Below are 23,450 nucleotides of genomic sequence, written 5' to 3' on the forward strand. Positions count from 1 at the left end.
TGACTGTTTCTGCCTTTGGTGAACGTACAGTCTCTAGCTGAATGGGACTACCGTTGTTCTGGTGGAGGAATCCCCATCCTTTAAGGACTTAGGGGATAGGATCTGTGCTCCCTGGCGTAGCTGCACTGGGAACAGTGTTCATGTTTGCCCTTGCCACGCAGACTCTGCCTGATGGCCAATTTGGTGTGGGGCATGTCCCTCTTGCTCTGGGAGAGCTGTTGGACCAGCTGGCGCAGGGACTGCATTTTGTTTGCGATGCCGCGCTAGCCAAGGCTCCCTTGTATAACACCTTGTCGTTTTTGGCGGTGGTTGATCGGAGTCTACTTGACTGGAGTGTTGGTCTGCGGATCAAACTTCTAAGAAGGTCTTAATGGATCTCCCTTTTCAGGGGGGCCGCCGTTTTCTCGCTACCCTGGATGACACAGGCTGTCAGGGGTGAGGGCCTTTGTCGCAGTCGGGGTTTCTCCCTTTCGGCTCGCAAACAGTTTCTTCGTCCCTCGGGGACGGTCGATGTGGCGAAGTCCTTCCAGACTTCCGCGCGGGTTCCAGACGACCCTGGTCTGGCGTACATGGGTTTGGTGTTTTCCAGACCTGCTGACAAGGCTTACATCGCCTGAAGGTGCTTTCTCTCCCATCTAGGGGGTCCAGGACCTGCGGCTGGCCCGGATCCCAGGTTGACTGGGTTCAGGAGGTCATGCGGTCCAGTTGCAATATCGAGTTTCGATCCGGTTATTTCTGGTAAGGTTTTTTCCCTTCCAATCAGCAGCTGTCTCCGGATCGCTTACAGACTCTCTGTGGGGCAGTTCAGGCTCTGGTTCAACAAGCTGGACCTACTGGTCTTTTGTTGGTTCCGTGCAGATCACAAATTCAAGTTGGTATTGGTTCGCAGGGTGGTGGCTTCTCTACATAAGGGGGCTTCCTGGCCTCCATAGACATCAAGCTGCCTACCTTCACGTCCCGTTATGTTCTGGACAGCTACGGGTTCTCCATTTTTTGCAGTGGGGAAGGATCTCTTGGTTTGTGGCATTACCCTTTGGTCTAGTTTATGCTGCTAGGGTCTTCATGACGGTGTTGGCTCCGGTCCTGGCGCTCTGCTTCTCTGTTTGGAGTCCCCTACGGTGCTGAAAACGAAGTTGGTTGTCACCGTGGGAACTCTGGTGGAGTTCAGGTGGGTTCTGAACCTTCAGAAATCATCCCTAGTCCTTTCCATGAGACTGGATTTTCTGAGTCTGACTTTGGACTTGTCCTCGGTCAGGGTGTTTCTCCCTCCGGGGTCAAAACTCTTGGCACTTTAGATTGCGGGCAACTTTTGCTGTTCCGCACATGGTCTTCTCTTTGGACCTGCATGCGAGTTCTGGGACTGATGGTGTTGTTTTTCAAGACGGTCCCTTTCGCTCAATCCCTCTGGGGATCCCCCAGGAGGCACTCCTTCTCAAAGGCGATTAGAATCCAAACTCTCTGGGTACCCGGGGAGTCTTGCTCTGGAATCCTTCTTCCCCATCTACTGGACAATTGTCACCACGGATGCAAGCTTGTCCGGGTGGGGAGGAGTCCTCGGCAGGCTTTCTGCTTCGGGAGTATGGTCCCTGGAGGATCCAGGTTACCACTTATTGTCCTGGGGCTGAGAGCGTTCCAGCTTTGTCTAGTTCACTGGATCGGGCACCTGCAACTGTCTGGGGCACTTTCAATTGACTACGCCGCGACCGTGGCTTGTGTCATTCACCATGGGGGCACCATAAGTGTCTTTGCTGCCTTGGAAGTGATGTTTCTTCGTTGGGCAGAGCGCCTTGTTCCGGCTCTAGCCGCTGTTCCCTTTCCAGGGGGGAAACAACACAATTGGTAGGCGGTTTGCCTCAGTCGACTGGCCCTGGATGCAGGGCAATGGTCCCTTCATCCGGAGTCTTTCCAGCAGTTGTGCCTTTGTCTGGGGGCACTCCGGACGTGGACCTGTTGGCATCGCATCTACAGGATAGTGCAGAGGTCGTGGCCCGCTCCCGGGACCCTCTGGCGGGTGCAATGGTGGCCTCATGGGTTCTGTCATGGGCAAGAACATTCGCTAGGTTCAACATGCTCAATGCTGAGATGTTTGGCGTGGTCACCTGTGCAAGGCTGACGCTGGCATGGTTGTGCAAGAGTGCTCGCGGATGGGCCGAGGTCAGTGTCAGCTGCTGTCTGCCTTTCCTCCTCTCCTGTTGCTGCCAAGAATCCTTTGCAGGATCGAGGCGGCAGGATTTTGGTCATTCTCATGGCTCTGGACTTGCCTCGCCGAGCTTGGTACGCCGACCTGGTCAGGCTTGCCGCTGATGCTCCTTGGGTTTTCTTCTCTCCGGCGCCGATCTCCCGTCTGGCTTTAAGTTCGACGGCTTGCGGGCTTGGCTGTTGTAAGCCATGTTTCAAAGGACGGGGGGTTGTCTGCTTCGGTGATTCCCACCCTGCGTAAAGCATGGGAAGCGTCTTCTATGATGATTTTTTTCATCATGTGAGAAAGTTGCGTATTGCGTGGTGTGAGTCTTCTTGGGCTCCCCCTCGCTCTTGCTCAGTGGCCGAATCTTGGCTTCCTTCAACGGGGGGATTGATCAAAAGTTGGCCTTGAGTACTGTCAAGCGTCAGGTTTTGGCTTTGATCATTTTTATTCTACAGGCCGTTGGCCGCCCGTTCCCTGGTGCGTAACTTTTTCCAGGGGGTGCGACACTTGATTCTTCCGGTGCGACCTCCATCGCCAACTGGGGACCTTGGTTTGTACAGTTCTTCCAGACCCTCCTTTGCGAGTATCGTGGGTATCCCCTGCTTACCTTATTGTAGAAGGTGGCCTTGGTTGCTGTCACTCTGCACACGGGGTGTCAGCACTGGCGACATTGTCCTGTCATTCTCCCTATCTGTTGGTTCATGGGGCCAGGTGGTACTTCGTCCGGATCCGTCCTTCCCTCCGAAGGTGGTTTCTAGTGTTCACTTGCACGGGCCATTGTGTTGCCATCTTGTGTCCTGAGCCCGCTCATCCTACAGAATGTGCGCTGCATGCTCTGGATGGAGTTGGCACTCGAGGGGTACTTGGCGACTACTGAGTCTTCCCGTAGTCAGGTTCGCTCTCTGTGCTCATGGATGGCCCAAGGACAGGGCTGCCTGTGTCTGCTGCGACTATTTCCAGGTGAATCGGACAGTCGGTGGTGCAGGCTTCTTTATTTATGGGTCAGGTCCTACCTTTCCCTGTTTCGGCGCTTTCTACTTGGGCGCCTAGTGCTTCCTGGGCTTTTTGCCATACAGGCATCTGTGCTTCAGGTTGTAAGATGACTACCTGGTTGTTTGTTAACACCTTTGCTACGTTTTATGAGGTGGATCCGCAGATGCCTCTTTTCGGCCGCAAGGTTTTTTGCTGGCTGCTGTTTGGAGGGCTTTTGGCCTTCATTGAGGGTGTTTACTGTTTGTTTTCAGGTGGGCTTCATCTTTTGTTCTGATGAGTCCTATGTTGCCTGGTTGGCTGTTTTTGACCTTGGGGACTTTTTCTTTGCTGCTGTTCCCACCCCTCATTTTACGGCACTGCTTTGGGACGTCCCTACTAATATGGATCAGAGAGAACTGCATCTGTCAATGAACGATAGAGAAAACTGGATTTTTGACTTACCGTAAAATCCTTTTCTCTTAAGTTCATTGGTGGATGCAGTACCCGCCCCTCTATTTTGAGTTGGGTTGGTGTTAAATTCTGACACTGCTTTGATACAAAACTGACATCCTATGCAGGAAGAGAGAGGGTGTACCCTCCGGGACTGCCCATAGGCATAGCCAGAACTTTTTCCTGCCTAGTGTCCTACTCCTGTAGGAGGCAGTATAACCCTACTGATATGAATCAGAGAAAACTGTGTCCGTCAATAAACTTAAGAGAAAAGGATTTTACGGTAAGTCAAAAATCCAGTTTTCCATCATTACTTGTGATGGAATAAAGCGATTTTCTTTCCTTCCACCGCAAAAATTGAATCATCTATGGGCTGCTTATTAATCGATCTCAGTGCGCCTGATTAGCATTGCCTTGCTGTGTGACAGACGTGATAATTGTTCACCCAGTAGTCTTGAGCTGTTATGTTTTGTCGTGTTATCCAACCCAACAGAGGACTGCTGAAGAGACTCAAACATTCTGATCTTTCTGTGTCTGTGTACCTTTTATAAAACTATTTTGGTAAATCTGATGGATAAATCAAAAGTGTGTGTGTGTGTGTGTGTGTGTGCATATATATATATATATATATATATATATATATATATATATTTTTTTTTTTTTTTTGTTACATTTACAAAAACATTTTGCTGTAACCATTTAGGTCTTCTGAATCGCTGCCAGTCCAAGTGGGGAGAGAACTGTATGAGGTGATTAAATCAGACATTGTTGCTACAAAAAGAATTGATGTATTTCTTTCTAAATACACACACTTTTATTTTAATGACTTGACCCATCTGTGTTAGGTTGTGGTTTATGAGGCCAACATACAATCAGACTGAGCTTACATCTCGGCTTGATGTGATTGATTTCTTCATGGCACCAAGAAACCAAGAAACAACAGGGAACCTTCAGAACTGCCTGAAAAACATCAGAAACATCACTGTAAGTTTTACAATTGTTCCTGATTTAATTATAATTTGTGCCTTTTTTACTAAAGCCCAATTCCAGCTTGAGCAGAAAATAATTTTTGCTCTCCCGGCAGTGGCTAAAAACAAAATGATATATCTGTTTACTATACTTTCCAAAATCTCCATTGGTGTCCCCATAGATAGACTAATCATAACAGTATAGCACTGCAGTTCAACTCCTGGGTTGAATATTACCCAACATCATTCAACTCACTACTTGTGAGCGCTGGTCATCAAGACATTTCCCTACTTAGCCCTGGGCTCACAGGAAGAAGTCGCAGAGAGCAGCACAATGTCATTACATGCAGCTCAGCAGCAGTTAGGATCAGCCTGCCACCAGAGGAAAAAGAGGGCTAGAGGAAATCCGCAACGTAATTGGGCCCAGTTGAAAAAAACTCTAGAAGTTAACATTTTTTTTTTTTTGCCTTGGGTGTGCAAGCCCTAAGTCAGGCTTTAAAGTGTAACTGCTGCCATTTTTGTAAGCTTTGACAGGTTAGGAAGGGGTTTGGAACCTCAGATTTTTTTTGCTGTTGGGGAGATTACCCTTACTTCCTGTCCTAGTGACAACATTATCACTGAAAAAAGAAGTTAGGTAAAATCTCCCTTGAGGCTACAGATGGCAATAAAAAGCTAACAGGGGCTCTAAGCTTTCCTGTGGCTAATTAAAAAAAAAAAAAAAAAGGAATTTTATTAATGCTGTTCTCCTGTTGTAGATACAGTATTTTCCCTCTCTGTGTAACCATGTGATCATCAAGGATGTAGAGCAAGCATGTCCAACCTGTGGCCTGGGGGACCGCAGGCAATGCGGCCCACTGCCCCTGACAATTTTTCATTTTTTTTTGCTGGGGAGGAAGGAAGTCGGGTTGGGGGCACGGCCACAGCAGCTTCCAACTAACTGTAGGCAGAGGCTGCATCGGAAGGGATCATCCTCTAGTTGTGTTAAATTAGTGCTGGGGGGGGGGGGGGGGGGGTGGCAGCGGTTTATTACTTATATACCTTAACTATAGTATATATTTTATATGCGGCCCAAGAAAATTTCTCTACACTCAATGTGGCCCAGAGAAGCCAAAAGGTTGGACACCCATGATGTACAGTAAGTATAGCCGTAGCAGATCATGTGGCTCCTACTGGGCCCAGCAGCACAGAGAACACAGGACTATCTAGCTACAAAGTAATTTCTGAATGTTACATTAGAAATTGGCAAGTAGGTTTAGATAAGATGAGTGTACATATTTGTTTGGGAGCCTTTATATGATTGCTATGAAATCAATTAGTATTCTATATACCTTGAGGCATTCTAGACTTCCTGTTTTTTTTTTTTTTTTTTCTTTTAAGGACTCATTCCATTTAATATTGTGAAGAGCAAGATCTACCTTTATCCATCAGGATAAGATATTGTTTATTATAAACAGGCATCTTGTCATGAATAGTTATTAAAAATGTTTACATGCTTTTCAAGATGACATCTAGCCTGTCTGTGCTTTCCTTTAATCTTTGTCTTCTCAATCCTAACTAATAAAATATTAAGTATTTTCCTTTGCTTCATCAGCTGATCTTAAAGCGCATGACCCTTTCCAGCACCAAAGTATCTGACTGGCAGGCTTTGTATAAGGTATGTTTGTGCCCTCTGCTGGTTGATAACCTAATATTACAAGAAAGATTTGACAATATAAAAGAAAAGTGCCAGTGATCAACAAGTAATGCTTTTAAGTACAGGATTGCCCTCTTAAATGAAAAGAGATATAGAAGTATCTCAAATCCAGGAAACAAGGGTTTTATTGTTTGTGTAATGAGATTACATGATACAATGCAAACCATTTCTGTAAGCTCATGTTTTAAACTGTATTTCATGAACTGATGGATTAGAGCTAAAACTGTTTCAGTCTTCATAGTGCTCATCAGTGCAATCTATGTCAGGCATGGCTTCTGTGGTTTAGGGCTTCCCGAGGTTTAATACAGAGTGACCAGGGAGATAATGGTGCAATGGCCAAAAAGAAACAAGGAAGACATCTGCTAATCCTCTGAGGTGCAGCATACTTCTTAAGAAGGAAAACATTTACATGTTTCTATCCCAAGTTCTAAAAATAATACATTATTTGCGTAACTGTACACATTGTCTTAAAAACAGTAAAAATTTTTATTAATTTGTCATGAAAGCAATTAAAGCCCGTCTCTGTTTCTTCCACAAGTGACTTATTTCCCCCGAACGGTCACTCCACTGCGAGCGTAATTTTTTTGTATCTTCATGTAATGTAATATTACACAGATTGAACTGAATGGACTATTGTCTTTATTCAACCTAACCTACTATGTAATATAGTGCAACCTCTCAAATATAAAGAATGATCTCTTCTGTGATTATTTAAATATCCCTGCAAATTTAACAAATAAAAATAACTTATAATACAATCAAACAAAATGTACCTGTTACCAAAATAAATTATGCAACAGTATAGTCCACAAACATCAACATTTTTCAAGTGCAAACAAACTTTTTTCTTAGGCAGGCTATAGAATATGGAATTTTTTTTTTTTCTTTCCTTCCACCATGTGAGTCCTCCCCCACAGCCCTATTGTGTTCTGCCAGCAAGGAGCTAATCAGAACATGATTAGCGTTGCCGAATATAACCAGTGGCACAACTCATTCGGAAAAAAAAATGACAGGCTGGTTGTACACAAGAGTCAATTGATAGGTCAACTTGTGTACAACCCGGGTGCCCACACATGGATCAGAATTCAATCCATGTATGGCTGGCTTTTGCTGCCTGGATCTCACTCTGATTGAGGTCTGAATGGGAAAGTATCAACACTTATGGCCACTAGCTTAACAAGTATTATTTGTACTTGCCCATGGGACAAATGCCCTCTTTCACAGTTCTATGATTTCTTTTTTTTTTTTTTTTTTATAATACACTTATTATATTCTCAATCATCAAACCCTGTAACAAGTGGGACATACATGGCAGCTGGATAAAGCATCCTTTCTAAGATTCTTATTCATTCATAAACTAGTATCTGTTGATATCCAGTGTTTAACTCTCCCACTGTTTTCTCCCTACAGACAGTGTACAACGCTGTGTGTATTGCTGAAATTTGCAGCTCTTTGCCTCAGACTGTGCATCTTTTTTCCCGCATCTCTTCTGCATTCAGCAGTGACCTGAACTACATAGCTAGCATCATCAACAAAGTGGTTAGTACAGTGCTAAAAATACTTCTTTTAAAAATGTGACATTTTATTTTCTAGGTCTCCAGCAGTGTTACACACCTGTCATCGGTACTCCAATCAACAGCACTGTTCAGGGAGCACTAAAGTACTGTGCGGTGCTGTGTCAGACCCAGACTATGCTCTGCGAGGGAGCAACAGTCCTGTTAGCGCAGGGCAGCTTCATATACTGCTAGGCACAAAGACATTATAAAAACAATTCCATATTCTTTATTAACTACATAACAAGTAAATAGGTGATACCCTTTACTGGTTACCTTAACCAGTTCTGGACCGGAAGGATTTGCCCCCTTAATAACTAGGCAATTTTTTGCGATTTGGCACTGCGTTACTTTAACGGAAAATTGCACAGTCGTGCGACACTGTACTGAAATAAAATAAAATCAATTTTTTGGCGGGACTGCGACATTGCAGCAGACAGATCGGACCCCTAACTGACATTTATGACACTTTTGGGGGGACCAGTGACATTACTACAGTAATCAGTTAAATGTCTTGCGAGGGCGCATACAACCTGGCCTCGGCCTGAGTCGCAGCGTTCCTCCTGGCTGACAGCCAGGGACTGCGACATTGCAGCAGACAGATCGGACCCCTAACTGACATTTATGACACTTTTGGGGGGACCAGTGACATTACTACAGTAATCAGTTAAATGTCTTGCGAGGGCGCATACAACCTGGCCTCGGCCTGAGTCGCAGCGTTCCTCCTGGCTGACAGCCCCCCCATTCCAATTAAGCGGTGGTCTGTCAGGAGCAGTGCCCACCCTGTTCATGGTGTGGTAAGTAGTTATCCCCTCTTTACCCCTGGAGGGTTTGGGGGGGGGACGTGGGCCCCTCCCTGGAACGGTGGGACCCCTGGGTTCCATTCCTTTCCCCCAGCCTCTCTAAAATGTTAGTGGTCACTGTTGGTCTTCCTGCCGCCCCTTCCCCTAGTGAGATTATGAGCTGGCTTTTGCTACATGCTCTTAAGGGGGGCTTGTTGGGGTTTCTGCTGGCCGGGTTTTTTTTCCTGGTGTGCAATGGGGGGTTGAGCATGCCACCCTGGGGGTTGGTGACTAGGGCAGGGATGTTCTATGGGCTCCCTGCTGCTGTTGTTGGGCTGGGGGAGCGAATGGTTTTGCATCCGCGCCTCACATGGCCGGATCCAGGCCAAAAATTTAGGCTGCGGCTTTGCGGCCTACTGGCCAACTGGGCTAATCTTTTACGCCGGGACCTTGGGGGGGGGGGGGAGCCGCCTCCCCCTGCTTTTGCAGAGCTGGCGGACCAGTTGGTCTAGAGGCTGCATGTTGTCTATGATGCCTCTTTGGATGCGGCTTCTTTGGTCTCTAGGGTGTCTGTATAAGCAGTGGTCTTTCAGCGTATTTTTTGGCTGAAATGCTTGTCTGTGGACCAGAATTCTAAGAAGGCCTTATCTGATCTTTCTTTTGTGGGGGATCGCCTGTTTGAAGGTTCCCTGGATGACATCATTAAGGGTCTCGCGGGGGGGGAGGAGTACTCTTCTTCTGCAGGCTACCTAGGGCAAGGAGCCCCGTCGTAGACGTGGGCCACTCTTTTCGGATCATAAGAGACTTTTTAGTCTCTCAAAGTCTTAAGAGAAGGGATCAAAGCCCTTCAGGGCCTTCCCTGGAGGTTCCAAGCTGACCTGGTCTGACAAGCCATGAGCGGGCTCTTCCAGACCTGGGGACAGGACTTCCTCTGCATGAAGGGGTGCCCTCACCCTTATCTGGGGTAGGGGGATGTCCTCGCTGGTTTCCCGACCCGTGGACCTCCCTGGTTCAGGACAAGTGGATCCACAAAGTCATTCGGTCTGGCTACAGATTGAGTTTCGGTCTTATCCTCCAGAAAGGTTCTTTCCCTCCAACCTGCACTTGTCCCTAGACCCCTTACGGGGTCTCTTTGGGGCTGTGCAAGACTTGTTACTTCAAGGGGTGATTGTCCAGATTCCGACCTTGGAAAATTTTCGGGGGTTTTACTCAAACTAGTTTCCAGGAAGGAAGGCAAGGTACGTCCAATCCTGGACCTCACGGCGCTAAACTGCTTTGTGCGGGTACAGAAGTTTTAAATGGAGTCCATTCACACGGTAGTGGCATCCCTACATCAGGGGATTTTCTCACTTCTATTGACATCAAGGATGCTTACCTTCACATTCCAACATGTGCTGGTCATCAGCGCTTCCCCTGCTTTGCCATGGGCAAGGAGCATTATCAGTTTGTGGCGTTGGTCTCGTCTCCGCTCCTCGGGGCTTCACAAAAGTGTTGGCCCTGGTGCTAGCATCATTGCGTCAGCCGGGGATTGAGATACTGGGGTACCTGGACGATCTTCTGTGAGCAGAGTCTCCAACTGCGCTGATAGGCAACTTGGAGATTCTGAGGGAGTTCAGGTGGATTCTGAACCTCTAGAAGTCTGCTCTGGTTCCGTCCACCAAGTTGGACTATCTGGCGCAGGATGCAATTCAGCTGCTGTTGTCCAGCAGACGGTCATATCTCAGGACCTGCATGCGGGTGCTGGGCCTGATGGTGTCTGCCTTCGAGGCAGTTCCATTTGCACAGTTCCACAAGAGATCTCTGAAAAAAAAAAGAGATTTTTTTTGTGAAATGGGACAAAGATCCACAGTCTCTAGATGAGCTGATCCTGTTGAGCCGGGGTACGAGAGGGTCCCTGAGCTGGTGGCTTCATTCCCTGGGACATCAACAGGATAAATCTTTCCTTCCCCTGTACTGGAAGGTGGTCACCACAAATGCCAGCCTGTCCGTGTGGGGAGGCGTTCTCGGCACAGATTGTGCTCAGGGGGTCTGGACTCATTCGGTTCTGTTGGAGAATCTGGAGGTCATTGTCCGAACTCTACGAGAGTACGGTTGGAACATCAATTTCAAAGAATTTGCATTGTCTCCAGTCCTGAGACTGGAGTACCTAGGCCTGACTCTGGATTCAGCTTTGGCGAGGGTTTTCCTCCCCTCGGACAAACTTTGTCTGAGTCATTGGACGACTCGCCTACGCCATTGTCCAGTTCGGGTTCAATCAGACAACGCCGCGGCTGTGGCTTACATCAGTCACCAGGGGGGCACCAGGAGTGTCCTGGCTGCCAAGGAGGTGGCTGAGATTCTGACTTGGGCAGAAAGATTTGTTCCAGCCCTCTCTGCTGTACACATCCCAGGTGTGGAAAACTGGCAGGCGGATTACCTGAGTTGTTAGGTGTTGGATCAAGGGGAGTGGTCCCTACACCCGGAGGTGTTTCACCTACTGTGTGTTCGGTGGGGGACCCCCGAGGTCGATCGGTTTGCCTCCCGCCCCAACAAGAAGGTGCAGAGGTTCATAGCCAGGTCTCGAGATCCTCTGGCCAACGCCACAGACGCCCTGGTGGCTCCTTGGGATCAGTATCCGCTGATTTATGCATTTCCCCCGTTGAAACTTCTGCGCAGGATAGAGGTGGAAAACATTCCAGTCATTCTGGTGGCTCCAGACTGGCCTCGTCGGTATGCAGACCTCATAAGATTGGCCACCGGTACCCCTTGGAGGCTTCCTCTCAGGGAAGATCTGTTGTTTCAAGGTCCGATCCTCCACCCTGCTTTACCGTTGCTGGCTTTAACTGCATGGCCGTTGAAAGTCAGGTGTTGAGAGATAGGGGTCTCTCTGAGTCTGTAATCCCCACTCTCTTGAAGGCTAGGAAGTTGAATTCTCGAAAGATCTATCATCACGCGTGGAAATCATACATGTCATGGTGCGAATCGCTGAAAGTGCACCCTCACTTGTTTTCTATCACCAGGTTTTTGGCTTTTCTACAGAAAGGGGTTGAACAGCGGTTAGCCTTGGGTACTATCAAAGGCCAAGTTTCAGCTTTGGCTATCTATTTTCAACGCCCATTAGCCACGCACGCCCGTATCCGGATGTTTATTCAAGGTGTGCGCCATTTGGCGCCTCTGCGCTGATCCCCCGTTACAGTCATGGGATCTCAATTTGGCGGTCTGTTTTTCAAAAGCCCCCTTTTGAGAAAATTCTGGAGATTTCGCTGCTTGCTTTGTCTCAGAAGGTTGAATTCTTGGTGGCGATCACTTCTGCTCGCAGAGTATTTGAATTGGCGGCGTTGTCCTGCCGCTTACCTTATCTGGTGGTTCACAGAGAAAAGGTGGTACTTCGACCTAATCAGTCATTCCTTCCTAAAGTGGTTTTCATTTAAATGAAGACATTGTACTGCCTTCCCATTGCCCTAGACCTCAGTATCCTAAGGAGTATGCTTTACATTCTTTGGATGTGGTTGAGGCTATCAGGGTTTACTTAGAGACCACTGCGTCCTTCAGAAAAGCAGATGCTCTTTTTGTCCTTACGGATGGACCTCGTAAGGGACTGGCTGTGTCTGCTGCAACCATTTCCAGATGGATCAGACAGACGGTAGTACAGGCCTATTCACTGAAGGGTCAGATTCCTCCTTTTCCAGTGAAGGCGCATTCTACTAGAGCGCTGAGTGACTCCTGCGCTTTTCCGCCATCAGGCGTCGGTGCTACAAGTTTGCAAGGCGGCAACTTGGTCGTGTGTGCATACCTTTACAAAATTCTATAAGGTAGATGTGCTGGCATCAGTGGATGCTTATTTTGGCCGCAAGGTTTTGCAGGCTGCAGTTTAAGAGAGAACCCCCTTTTTTTGGTTTCTCTTTGAGGGTTCGTTTTTCCGGGGGAGCTCCTGTTGTTTCTGCTCTGTTTTACCTGGTTGGCTATGTTTGGCCATTGGGGCATTCAGGTTTTTTGTTTCTGTCTTGTTCTCACACCTCATCTTTTTACTGCTTTGGGACATCCTTATAGTCTATGATTAAGTAGAGCTGCGTTTGTCATTGAACAATAGAGAAAACTGGATTTTTGTAAGAACTTACTGTAAAATCCTTTTCTCTGAAGTTCATCGACAGATGCAGCACCCGCCCCTCTACTTTTGAGTTATGGGGTCTTTTTCTGTCACTGCTTGCACCACAACTGTTTGAGTATAGCAGAACCTGAGGGGTTATGCTTGCTGGGACAGCCCCTATAGGCGTGGACAAGCCTTTTTTCCGCCTAGTGCCTGTAACGGAACTGCAACCCATACTGTACTTGTGTTCTTCTGTCAGTATATGGATTCCTCCCAGTTTTTAACATAAATACCAGATTTTCCCAGCCACCCTACATACAAAGCTAGCCGACAAGCTATCTTGTACTGGAATCTCCCTTTATTGAACAGTCACACAGAATTTATATACAGCATGGACCTCCCCCTCCTGATCAGATTACCACACACAGCTCAGGGGTTGCCTGATTACATTATCATATGCAGATGAAATTGTATCCAGAAATATAATTAACATATCTAAAGAACAACCAACACAAACAGTATACTATTTCCAGTAAGCAACTTACAGATGACAGTGATTCAATCAACCTGAGCCAATTAACTAGCAGCCTTTCTGTCCTCGAGCTCCTGAAATACAATACACATTATCACAATACACAAACAGTAGGGAAAGCCTGTCTCTGACATTGAAGGACATGGAACAGAAGTCAACGTGATTAGGTCTTTCAATGAACATGTTCAGAATCAAATAGGAATAGTCCTCACATATTTCTTGAGAGATATTGTTGATAAATATAACTCTCCCATTTTAAGTTATCCAAACCATAAAGTATCTGTCTTTCACTTCCAGTGACGGTGAGTACCGTCACATAACTTCCCCCCAAAAGTAGACTAACCAGGTACCAGACCTCCAATCGGTCTGTGCCTGAGTTAGTTGGGTAACAAGTTCCAAAGAGTCACTCCATCATGGCAGCTTCCTTGATAAGAGGGGCCAGGGAAGCTGGACAAGGAGTTTCCCAACCTCTCTAAAGTAATCTGGGTTCCACAAGCCATCCACCCAAAGTGACTCACGTCACATATCTCCCCTTTTGGCAGGAGACTATTGTATTCTATTGTTCTATTGTTTCTGTCTGCCTTAAGATCAACCTATTATGGGATGTATATGTGTATGTGGATTGGCTGCTAAGGGGGAGGGGGGATTGTCCCACAGTGTATATCTCTTTGCGCCTGTGTTTCAATAAACAGTTTGGTTCTGGTTGACTCCAAAACGTGTACTGTCGAGTTCTTGGGGTAACTATAGCCAGATTCACGGATCTCATGTTCCAGAGTTTAGGAAGCAGCTTCTTTGCGGAGATACCCAGTCGGGGTGTCCGAAGTCCGTCACATTGGTGGCAAGCGATGGGATGCTTCCTGCAGTCTGGGACATCCAAACCTCCACCGGGATCCAAGATCGGGATAGCAGACCTTGGTCACCCCAACGGAGATATGGACCTGGCATCAGAGTTCGAGGGGGTGCTGCGGTTTGCCCTTTCAGTATACCCCAGAAATATTTGGAGAGACATCAGAATGCTCTCCGGAGGGATATGACTTTGGCGGCCCTGGATTGCTGTGGGAGAGCCTTACAAATGCATTTGTGTTTGGTGATGAAGGGGAACCTATCCTTGAGGACCTGCGAGAATACAGAGAGGCTATGCTCGGTCTTGCAGGGGTCTCAGAGCTTAAACCTGATCTAGAGCACTTGCTAAGGAAAGAACAGCATCTGGAAAGGGCATACAGGAAACTGCTAGAACACGATCAGCAGCATGCCTTAGATTCGCCAGTGGAAACTCTGGAGATTGCTGTTCCCAAAGCTGAAGTGCTGACAACAGGGCAGAGATCTGCTAGCCTCTGCCCAGCACCGATAACATCTTCTGGGTTCCACAAACAGGAGATGGTGAATCTCGATCCCCAGACACCACCAGAGACTGGGGATTTAATAGACTTTTCTGCTGAGGAGGAACAACCCGGTGACCCTCCTGCAGAAGAGCTGACTTTAGTGCATTGCGTTGTTGACCCCTGCATACAACAGTCGGCGACCCTGAAGGATTTGTGCAAGGCCACCGATGTTTCACGTTACTTCCCAGTGGAACAGCTGGCAGCTGGGCAGAACGCTACTGGCCTCTGCCCACAACAATCAACTCCGAAGAAGCTCCAGGGTGAGAATGCAATCGGCACCTCACAACTGCAGCTTGAGCTGATATCAGTGGATGGGACTGCGGTATTCACTAACGGCAATCCAGCAGAAGAGCTGGCCACAGGACAGAGTGCTGCTGGCTTCTGCACCCAACTAAAAGAAGATGGATTTCCTGTGGTAGTGGATGGGACTTCAGTTTCCACTAACACAGCCCCTAAAAAAGGTCTGGCATTGGGATATGAGGATGTCGGCTTTGTTGTACAAGCACTGGCAGATTTTCATCGAGAAGAAGTGGATGGGACTACAAACTCGACTTGGATACCCCAGGGATGCTGGGCAGTTAGCCCAGATCCCCAACAGGATGCTGGAGTGAGCCCAGCAACCCCGTCTTCTCTCCAGCAGCTAAATGGACTCCAGGGAGAAGGGCCAGTCCATGCTTCTCCCCAGCAGGGGTTGTGTTCTACGAGAGGGGCAGAGGTTGGCTGGGGGAGTAACGATCTGTTACGGACAATTTGTTTAGGGTACTGTGTGGGTACAGACATTGGGGGGACTGGAACTATGGACTAACTTCGAAGTCAACCCGTTTGGGGTCTCCTTCTGTGTTAGTCTCCTGCCGAAAGGGGAGATATGTAACGTGAGTCACTTTGGGTGGGGGGGGGGGCTTGTGGAAGCCAGATTTCTTTAGGGAGGTTGGGAGACTACTTGTCCAGCTTCTCCAGCCCCTCTTATGTGTAAGTCACCCTGTGTCTATTAGGGGCACAGGGTGACCAAGAACCCCAGTCGGTCTGCACTAATCAGACTCGCTGTACAACCACACTGGACTCAGCCTTTCATGTTACCCCAGTTATCCTGGGTTCTATATGTGTGGTTTGTGTTGGGGGAGTGAGGGGGCTCTTTCACTTGAGACTGTAATATTTCTGAACAGTGTCCCTCAGAAAATATATAAAGATATATTGCATAAAGTGTTTTCATAGACCCTTGCTAGTGGGATGGGGATTTGTTATTGTTGAATACCTGCATTCCATTGTTCTATTGTTCATGTCTGCCTTGAGTAAGCTTATTATGGGATGTGTATGTTTGTGTGGATTGGCTAAGGGGAAGGGGTTGTCAGAGTGTATATCTCCTGCTTTGTGTTTCAATAAACAGTTTGATTCTGGTTTGACTCCAAAATCTGTACTGTCGAGTTCTTGGTGTAACTATAGCCAGATTCACGGATCTCGTATTCCAGAGTTTAGGAAGCAGGTTCTTGGCAGAGATACCTAGGCGAGGGGGTGTCCGGATACCGTCACACCCATTTTTCCTATTAACCATTTTTTCCCTTAATGACCAGGCCACTTTTTTCAACTTGGCACTGCGTGATTTTAACTGACAATTGTGCGGTCATGCAATGCTGTACCCAAACAAAATGAATTGATAAAAAAATGACATTTTCTACTTTGTCATTTAAAAAATATCCAATATACTCAATTTTTGTCATAGATTTTGGCCAAAATGTATTTAGTTACTTGTTTTTTACAAAAAAAAATTAATACGTGTATTTTTATTGGTTTGCGCAAAAGTTATAGCATCTACAAACTATGGTGTAAATACTGGAATTCATGCAGATTTTACTTTCTGACTGCCTATCTCATTTCTTGAAGTGCTAAAATGGCAGTGCAGTACAAACCTCCCCCCCCCCCAAAAAAAAAATTACCCCTTTTTGGAAAGTAGACATCCTAAGGAATATCCTGAGAGGCATGTTGAGCCCATTGCATATTAATTTTTTTTTGTCACAGGTGTTTGAAAAAAAAAAAAAAACATTTTTTTTACACAAAGTTGTCATTGGAATTATATATTTCTCACGCATGCCATGGGTATATGTGTAATTATACCCCAAAATATATTCTGCTGCTTCTCCTGAGTACAGGGATATCACATGTGTGAGACTTTTTGGGAGCCTATCTGTGTACGGGACCCCGAAAACCAATCACCACCTTCAGAATTTCAAAGGGCGTACATTTTTCATTGCATTTTCTCACTACCTATCACGGTTTCGGAGGCCCTGAAATGTCAAGATAGCACAACCCCCCCAAAGTAGACACCCCAAGCTATTTGCTGAGAGGCATGGTAAGTCCATGGAATATTTTATATTTTGCCACAAGTTTTGAAAAAATTAAATTTTTTTTTATTTATTTATTTATTTTATTTTTATTTTTTTACACAAAGTTGTCACTAAAAGATAAATAGCTCACAGATGACATGGGTATATGTTAAATTTTTTTGTCACATGTGTTTGAAAAAAAAACCAAAACATTTTTTTTACACAAAGTTGTCATTGAAATTATATATTTCTCACGCATGCCATGGGTATATGTGTAATTATACCCCAAAAATACATTCTGCTGCTTCTTCTGAGTACAGGGATACCACATGGGTGAGACTTTTTGGAAGCCTAGCTGGGTACGGGACCACCTTCAGGTTTTCTAATGGCGTAAATTGCTTATTTCACTTCCTCACTACCTGTCAGTTTCAGAGGCCCTAAAAATTTCAAGATAGCACAAAACCCCCCAAATGACCCCATTTTGGAAAGTAGACACCCCAAGCTATTTGCTGAGAGGCATGTTGAGTCCATGGAATATTTTATATTTTGCCCAAGTTTTGATCTGTCCCTGCTTGTCTGAGAGAAGATCCGCCTGCTTATTCTCTCGGTTTCCCGGAGGATCGCGGGAGGGCAGTGGCAATCGCCGCCGCTCCTCCCGCGGCCCGCCTTTCGCTGTGTCTAAATCACATGCACTCCAGTCATGTAGTACTACGTGACTGGATGCAGCGAGCCACCCTGCCACAGGAAAAAAGGCGGCAGGCAGTCGGCAAGTGGTTAATAATCAGTCTAGGGCAAGGTTTCCCAATTAATTTTTCCTTTGGAACCCTTTGACATTGTATAGCAAAACTTTGGAACCCCAACAAAAAAATGGGTGCCGTAGAGTAGCGCAGCACAGTGCAAACCTTTTAATGAGCAGAGTGTAATGTTCGCTTTTGCTGGCAAATTCTTTTTATATCTGGTTTATTTTATTGAAAATTGTATTTGCATGTCTGCAGTTGCGCCAAGTCGATTTCGAAACGTTGTTTTTGTTGCAGAATAAAGCGAGAATCCAGTTTCACATAAGTATGTGCTAGCGAATGGCAACAGAACTTTGATTGCTTGCTTGGACAATTCTGGGTATTCTTTGCGTAAATCACCCCAGAAAGCATTAAGAGAAACTTCTTTAAATTTTTGGCTTAGTTGACTGTCAGAAGTTAAATCGATCAGATTCTCAAAATCTACAGCAGAAAAATTGGCTGGCTTGTCTTTTGTGAATGGATTTTGAACCTAGTCATTGTTTCAAATTTAATCTTCAAGTTCAATTTCTGATTCTTCAAGAAAATACTTAAGGTGATGGCAAAGAGTTCAAATTATTTTGCTCAATATATGAGGTCCAAAACTGCAGCTTACGAGACAGTGAAACTATTTTATCTCTTGCATTAAAAATATTAGTGTTTTTTTCGTCTAGCACAGTTTTAAGTGAGATTAAAGTATTTTTAGCTACCAGTGTGTGTCCATGAACTTCTGGATACAGTTAAATATGTTCTCACCAGTGGTATGAATTTTCAAAGTTTCACACAGAAGCAAGTCTTCTTCAATCTGTTTGTCAAAATTAAATCTAACAAAAACCAACAAAATTGAAAGTCCTGCAACATCTATGGACTTGTCTAATTGCAGTGAGTACCCATTACATTGATGCAGTCAAGAAATTAGTTCAGTATGGATGTCATCAGCAAGATCATGAATAAGGCGCAAAACTGTGTTGTTGGAAAGTGGCACAGCTTCAATTTTTTTTACTCAACTTCTCACTTAAAATACTTGACACTATTTCTTCTGCACATGGTTTTATTAGTGATCCCCCAATTGTGTGTGTGTCAGGGTTACCTGATCCGAGGCCGAGGTGCTGAGAGGGCTCCCCTTGCGGCTCAGTGCGGCACACCCCTGGAGATGGTACAAAGGGTGTGGCGCCCCAAGTGGCGCGGGTTACCAGCTGCAGGCAGGTAGGTAGAACCAGAGCAATCCGAGAGCGAACTGGAACAGGCTGGAATCGCAGCAGGGTATGAGTCTTCAAGGCTCTGAAGCAGCCGGGCTACCTTGTGCCAAGGAATAGTCTCTAGTAGCGGAAACCATGGTACAAGCCGAGGTCATGCACAGGAGACAACCAGAATAGCCGAGGTCTTGAAGCAAGCCGGGGTCATACACAGTAGGTAACGGAAGCAAGGTCAGTGGGAGAAGCCAAGGGTCAAACCAGGAGCAGGAGATCAAACGGAATCAGGAACAAGCCAAGTCACAACAGGAAATCCAAACAGGAAACAGGAAGCACAGGAAACACAGGAAGCTGAGAGATAATCCAGCAATGAGTCTGATCCTATGGCCACCTTTTATAGGCCATTTCCCTGACAGGCCAGCAGAGGGCTGTGTCAGTTGAGTCAGGAGCATCCATTTCTATTACTGGCAATGTTGCCAGTTCTCCTATGGCCATTTCCCTGACAGGCCAGCAGAGGGCTGTGTCAGTTGAGTCAGGAGCGTCCATTTCTATTACTGGCAATGTTGCCAGTTCTCCTATGGCCATTTCCCTGACAGTGCCCCCCCCCCCCCGAGGGGCAGCCTCCGGATGCCCAGACGGGCCAGTCTCTCTGAGTGTCTGTTGTGGAACTCCTGGATCAGTCTAGGAGCGTGTACATTATTTGCAGGCTCCCAGGAATTTTCCTCTGCAGAATACCCCTTCCACTTGATGAGCTACTGGGTTTGTCTACCCCTCTTTCTGCAGTCCATTATGGCCTCCACTTCATACTTTTCTTCACCCTCCACCAGGACTGGAGGAGGGGGTAATTCATGCCTACCAGAAAAAGGGCTGGGTACAACTGGTTTTAGCAGAGATACATGAAATACTGGGTGAATTTTGTAGGAGTTGGGTAAAACCAGTTCGAAAGCCACAGGGTTGACCTCCCTTTTGATCTCAAAGGATCCAACGAATCTTGGACCCAGTTTTCGGGATGGGCAGGAAAGTTTCAGATTAGCTGAGGACAGCCACACTTTGTCCCCTCTTTTAAAGGTAGGTTCATTTCTTTTCTTTTTATCATAGAACCTCTTGTAATCCGTTTGTGCTTTCTGGACGGCCTCCTGAAGGAATAAGTAGTTTGTCTGAATAGAATTAATCCGGTCTTGGACTGCAGGGACAGATGCTTCCGGAAGGGTATTGGGCAAAAAGGAGGGATGGAACCCATAATTCGCCCAAAATGGGGACTGGTTAGTGGAGGCATGTACCGAATTATTGTATGCAAACTCCGCACATGGGAGAAGGGATATCCAGTCATTTTGGGCAAAAGTACAGAAACAACGAAGATACTGTTCTAGCGTCTGGTTTGTTCTTTCTGTCTGGCCATTGCTTTGGGGATGGTAAGCGGAAGAAAGACATATTTTAATGGACAAGGTCTTACAAAGATCCTTCCAGAATCTGGAGGTGAACTGTACTCCTCTATCGGAAACAATATTATCCGGAAGCCCATGTAGTCTGATTACTTCCTTGATGAATATTTTTGCTGTTTCTGGGGCTGATGGAGTGCCGGTCATGGGCAGGAAGTGGGCCATTTTGGTCAGACGATCCACTACCACCAAGATGGTAGTAAAACCCCCAGATGAAGGTAAGTCAACAATAAAGTCCAATGAGATCATCTTCCAGGGTTGCTCAGGGATTGGTAGAGGCCTTAACAGACCCCAGGACTTGGTGTTGGACCCCTTGTTGCGCTGACAGACAACGCAGGAGCTAACATAAGACTGGCAATCCTTCCTTAAACTGGGCCACCAGAAGGAGCGTTGGATAAGCTCAAGGGTCTTTCGTACACCAAAATGTCCGGCCAGCTGATGGTCATGGAAAGTCTTTAGAACTTGGAGCCTGACTGGTTGGGGAATGAAAACTTTGTCCTGGTGCCAAAGGAACCCGTCTTGACTCTCCAAGGGGGGTATTTCTGTGTCCGCGTACTGGGTGGATGCCTGTTTAATTGAGGATTTTAATTCTGGCTGGATCAGGAAAAAATGTTGTGCTGACAGAATGGTACTTGGTTCCACAGACTCGGGGGCATCAGGGAACATTCGGGAGAGGGCGTCTGCTTTCCCGTTCTTGGAGCCTGGTCGGTAAGTTATGTGGAAATTAAATCTTGAGAAAAATAAAGCCCACCGGGCCTGTCGTGGTCTCAGACGTTTAGCGGCCCTCAGGTATTCTAAATTTTTATGATCAGTGAAGATCAAAATTGGGTGGGCGGCACCTTCCAATAAATATCTCCACTCCTCCAAGGCGGTTTTAATGGCCAACAGTTCTCGGTCACCCACATCGTAATTTCTCTCTGAGGGGCTCATCTTTTGAGAGAAAAAGGCAATAGGGTGAAGTAGGGCCTTAGGTCCTTGGCGCTGAGACAAGATGGCTCCTGTGGCTATTTCTGAGGCGTCTACCTCTAACACAAAGGGTAAAGCCGGATCTGGGTGCTGTAAGACTGGTGCAGAGGTGAACAGTCCTTTGAGTTTGTCAAATGCTGCCTGAGCTTCTGGGGACCATTTGAATCTGGTCTGCTGGCGAGTCAACTGCGTAATCGGTGAAATGATAGCTGAAAAGTCTTTTACAAATCTTCTGTAAAAATTAGCAAATCCTATGAATCGTTGAACACCCTTCTTGTCTGAAGGGGCTGGCCATTCAAGGATAGCTTTCACCTTTTGTGGGTCCATTGCGATTCCCTTGGTAGATATGATAAGACCCAGGAATTGGATGGAAGTCTTTTCAAATTCGCACTTTTCTGCTTTAATGTATAAACCGTGCTTCCTCAGAGTCGCAAGGACTTTTTTCACGTGAGCTCTGTGGAGATCCAGGGTAGCAGAGAAGATGAGGATGTCATCTAGGTAAACGATTACGAAATAGTCCAAAAATTCCCGGAAAATATCGTTTACGAAGTGCTGGAACGTGGCTGGGGCGTTACATAATCCGAATGGCATAACTAAATATTCAAAATGTCCGAACCGGGTCCTGAAAGCCGTTTTTCATTCGTCCCCCTCCCGGATACGAACAAGATTGTAAGCTCCCCGTAGATCAAGTTTAGTAAAGAGCTGGGCAGTTCGGAACCTTTGGAAAAGTTCAGGGATGAGGGGAAGTGGGTATCGGTTTTTAATCGTAATTTTGTTAAGTTCCCTGTAATCCACACATGGCCTTAGTGAACCATCTTTCTTCCCGACAAAAAAAATTCCAGCTCCAGCGGGGGAGGAAGAAGGGCGGATGAATCCCTTTTCAAGGTTCTCATTAATATACAGTCGTAAAGTTTCTAGCTCAACCTCAGATAACGGAAATATACGTCCGAAAGGAATCTCGGCACCAGGAAGCAGTTCAATGGGGCAGTCGTAAGGCCGATGAGGTGGGAGAACATTGGCCGCCTTCTCATCAAAAACATCCAAAAACTCGTGATAGACTGTAGGTATAGCCTGACCGACATCTGGAATTGATTGGATGGTTGAACAACTGGCGGGACTGCTAACCCCAGGAACGAAGCAGTGTTGCAGGCAGTAGGAAGAGGTAAAGGAAATCTCCTTCTTGGCCCAGTTAATCTGTGGATTATGGGCTTGCAACCAGGGAATTCCCAGGATGATGGGGAACATGGGAGAGCAAAGGATGTCAAAACAAATGAATTCCTGGTGGCCAGAGTTTGTTATTGTGAGGATGGGCTTGGTTTCCTGGGTGACAAGTCCAGAACTGGGCAAGGAACCATCGGCCAGATGTACCTCAAGTCGCTGACGTTTATTGCAGAGGGGTACACGGAGTCTTCTTGCCAAAGTCAAGTCCATGAAACAGCTGCAAGCCCCCGAATCAACTATGGCTAGGAGCCGGACCTCCTCTTCCGCCACCTGTAGTGAGACAGGAAGAACGAGATGAGATGGAAAAGATCCGGAAACTTTTTAAGTAAGGGCTTTGTGGGAGGAACTTACGGGGTCTCACGGGGCAGTTTCGTAGGAAGTGTCCAGACCCTCCGCAGTAGAGACAAAGATTGGCGTGTCGGCGGCGTTGTCTTTCATCTGCACTTAGTGAAGAACGCACTTGGCCGATCTGCATTGGTTCATCCTCTGCATGGGTAGCGGGGAAAGGTGCTGGTGTTGGAGTGAAGTGGTAAGGGGCCCTAGGCAACATCCAGGTTGGGCGAGAAGTCTGTGAGCGCTCAAACCGACGCTCCCGAAGGCGCCTATCGAGCTGGATAGTAAGTTGAATCAGTCCCTCTAGAGTAGTGGGAGTCTCTACCCTGGCCAACTCATCCTTAAGAGATTCGGATAATCCCAGACGGTATTGGTACCTGAGGGCCGCCTCATTCCAGCACGTATCAGTGGACCACTTGCGGAACTCTACTGTGTAATCTTCGGCGGGGCGTTTTCCCTGCTGGAGGGAATGCAAGGTAGCCTCAGCCGTAGCCACACGCTGAGGATCATCATAAAGTTGGGCCATTAGATCAAAGAAGGTGTCAATAGAATTGAGAGCAGGGTCCTTTTGCTCCAGCAGGCCATGGGCCCAGGCCTGTGGCTCCTCCAACAGTAATGAAATCA

General features: G+C 46.7%; 1 protein-coding gene across 1 annotated transcript in view; it reads left to right on the plus strand.

Annotated features, from left to right (window-relative positions):
* The window catches only part of MSH5 (mutS homolog 5), a 257,259-nt gene that overhangs the window by 111,795 nt on the left and 122,014 nt on the right, over nucleotides 1-23,450 (plus strand). The window contains exons 8-11 of the mRNA XM_082264441.1: nucleotides 4,311-4,356; nucleotides 4,453-4,591; nucleotides 6,167-6,229; nucleotides 7,679-7,807. Coding sequence (XP_082120567.1) covers nucleotides 4,311-4,356; nucleotides 4,453-4,591; nucleotides 6,167-6,229; nucleotides 7,679-7,807 — 377 coding nt within the window. The remainder of the gene's footprint in view (nucleotides 1-4,310; nucleotides 4,357-4,452; nucleotides 4,592-6,166; nucleotides 6,230-7,678; nucleotides 7,808-23,450) is intronic.

This window comes from Pelophylax lessonae (assembly GCF_965119305.1).
Source record: "Pelophylax lessonae genome assembly, chromosome: 7".
NCBI classification, from domain to species: domain Eukaryota; kingdom Metazoa; phylum Chordata; class Amphibia; order Anura; family Ranidae; genus Pelophylax; species Pelophylax lessonae.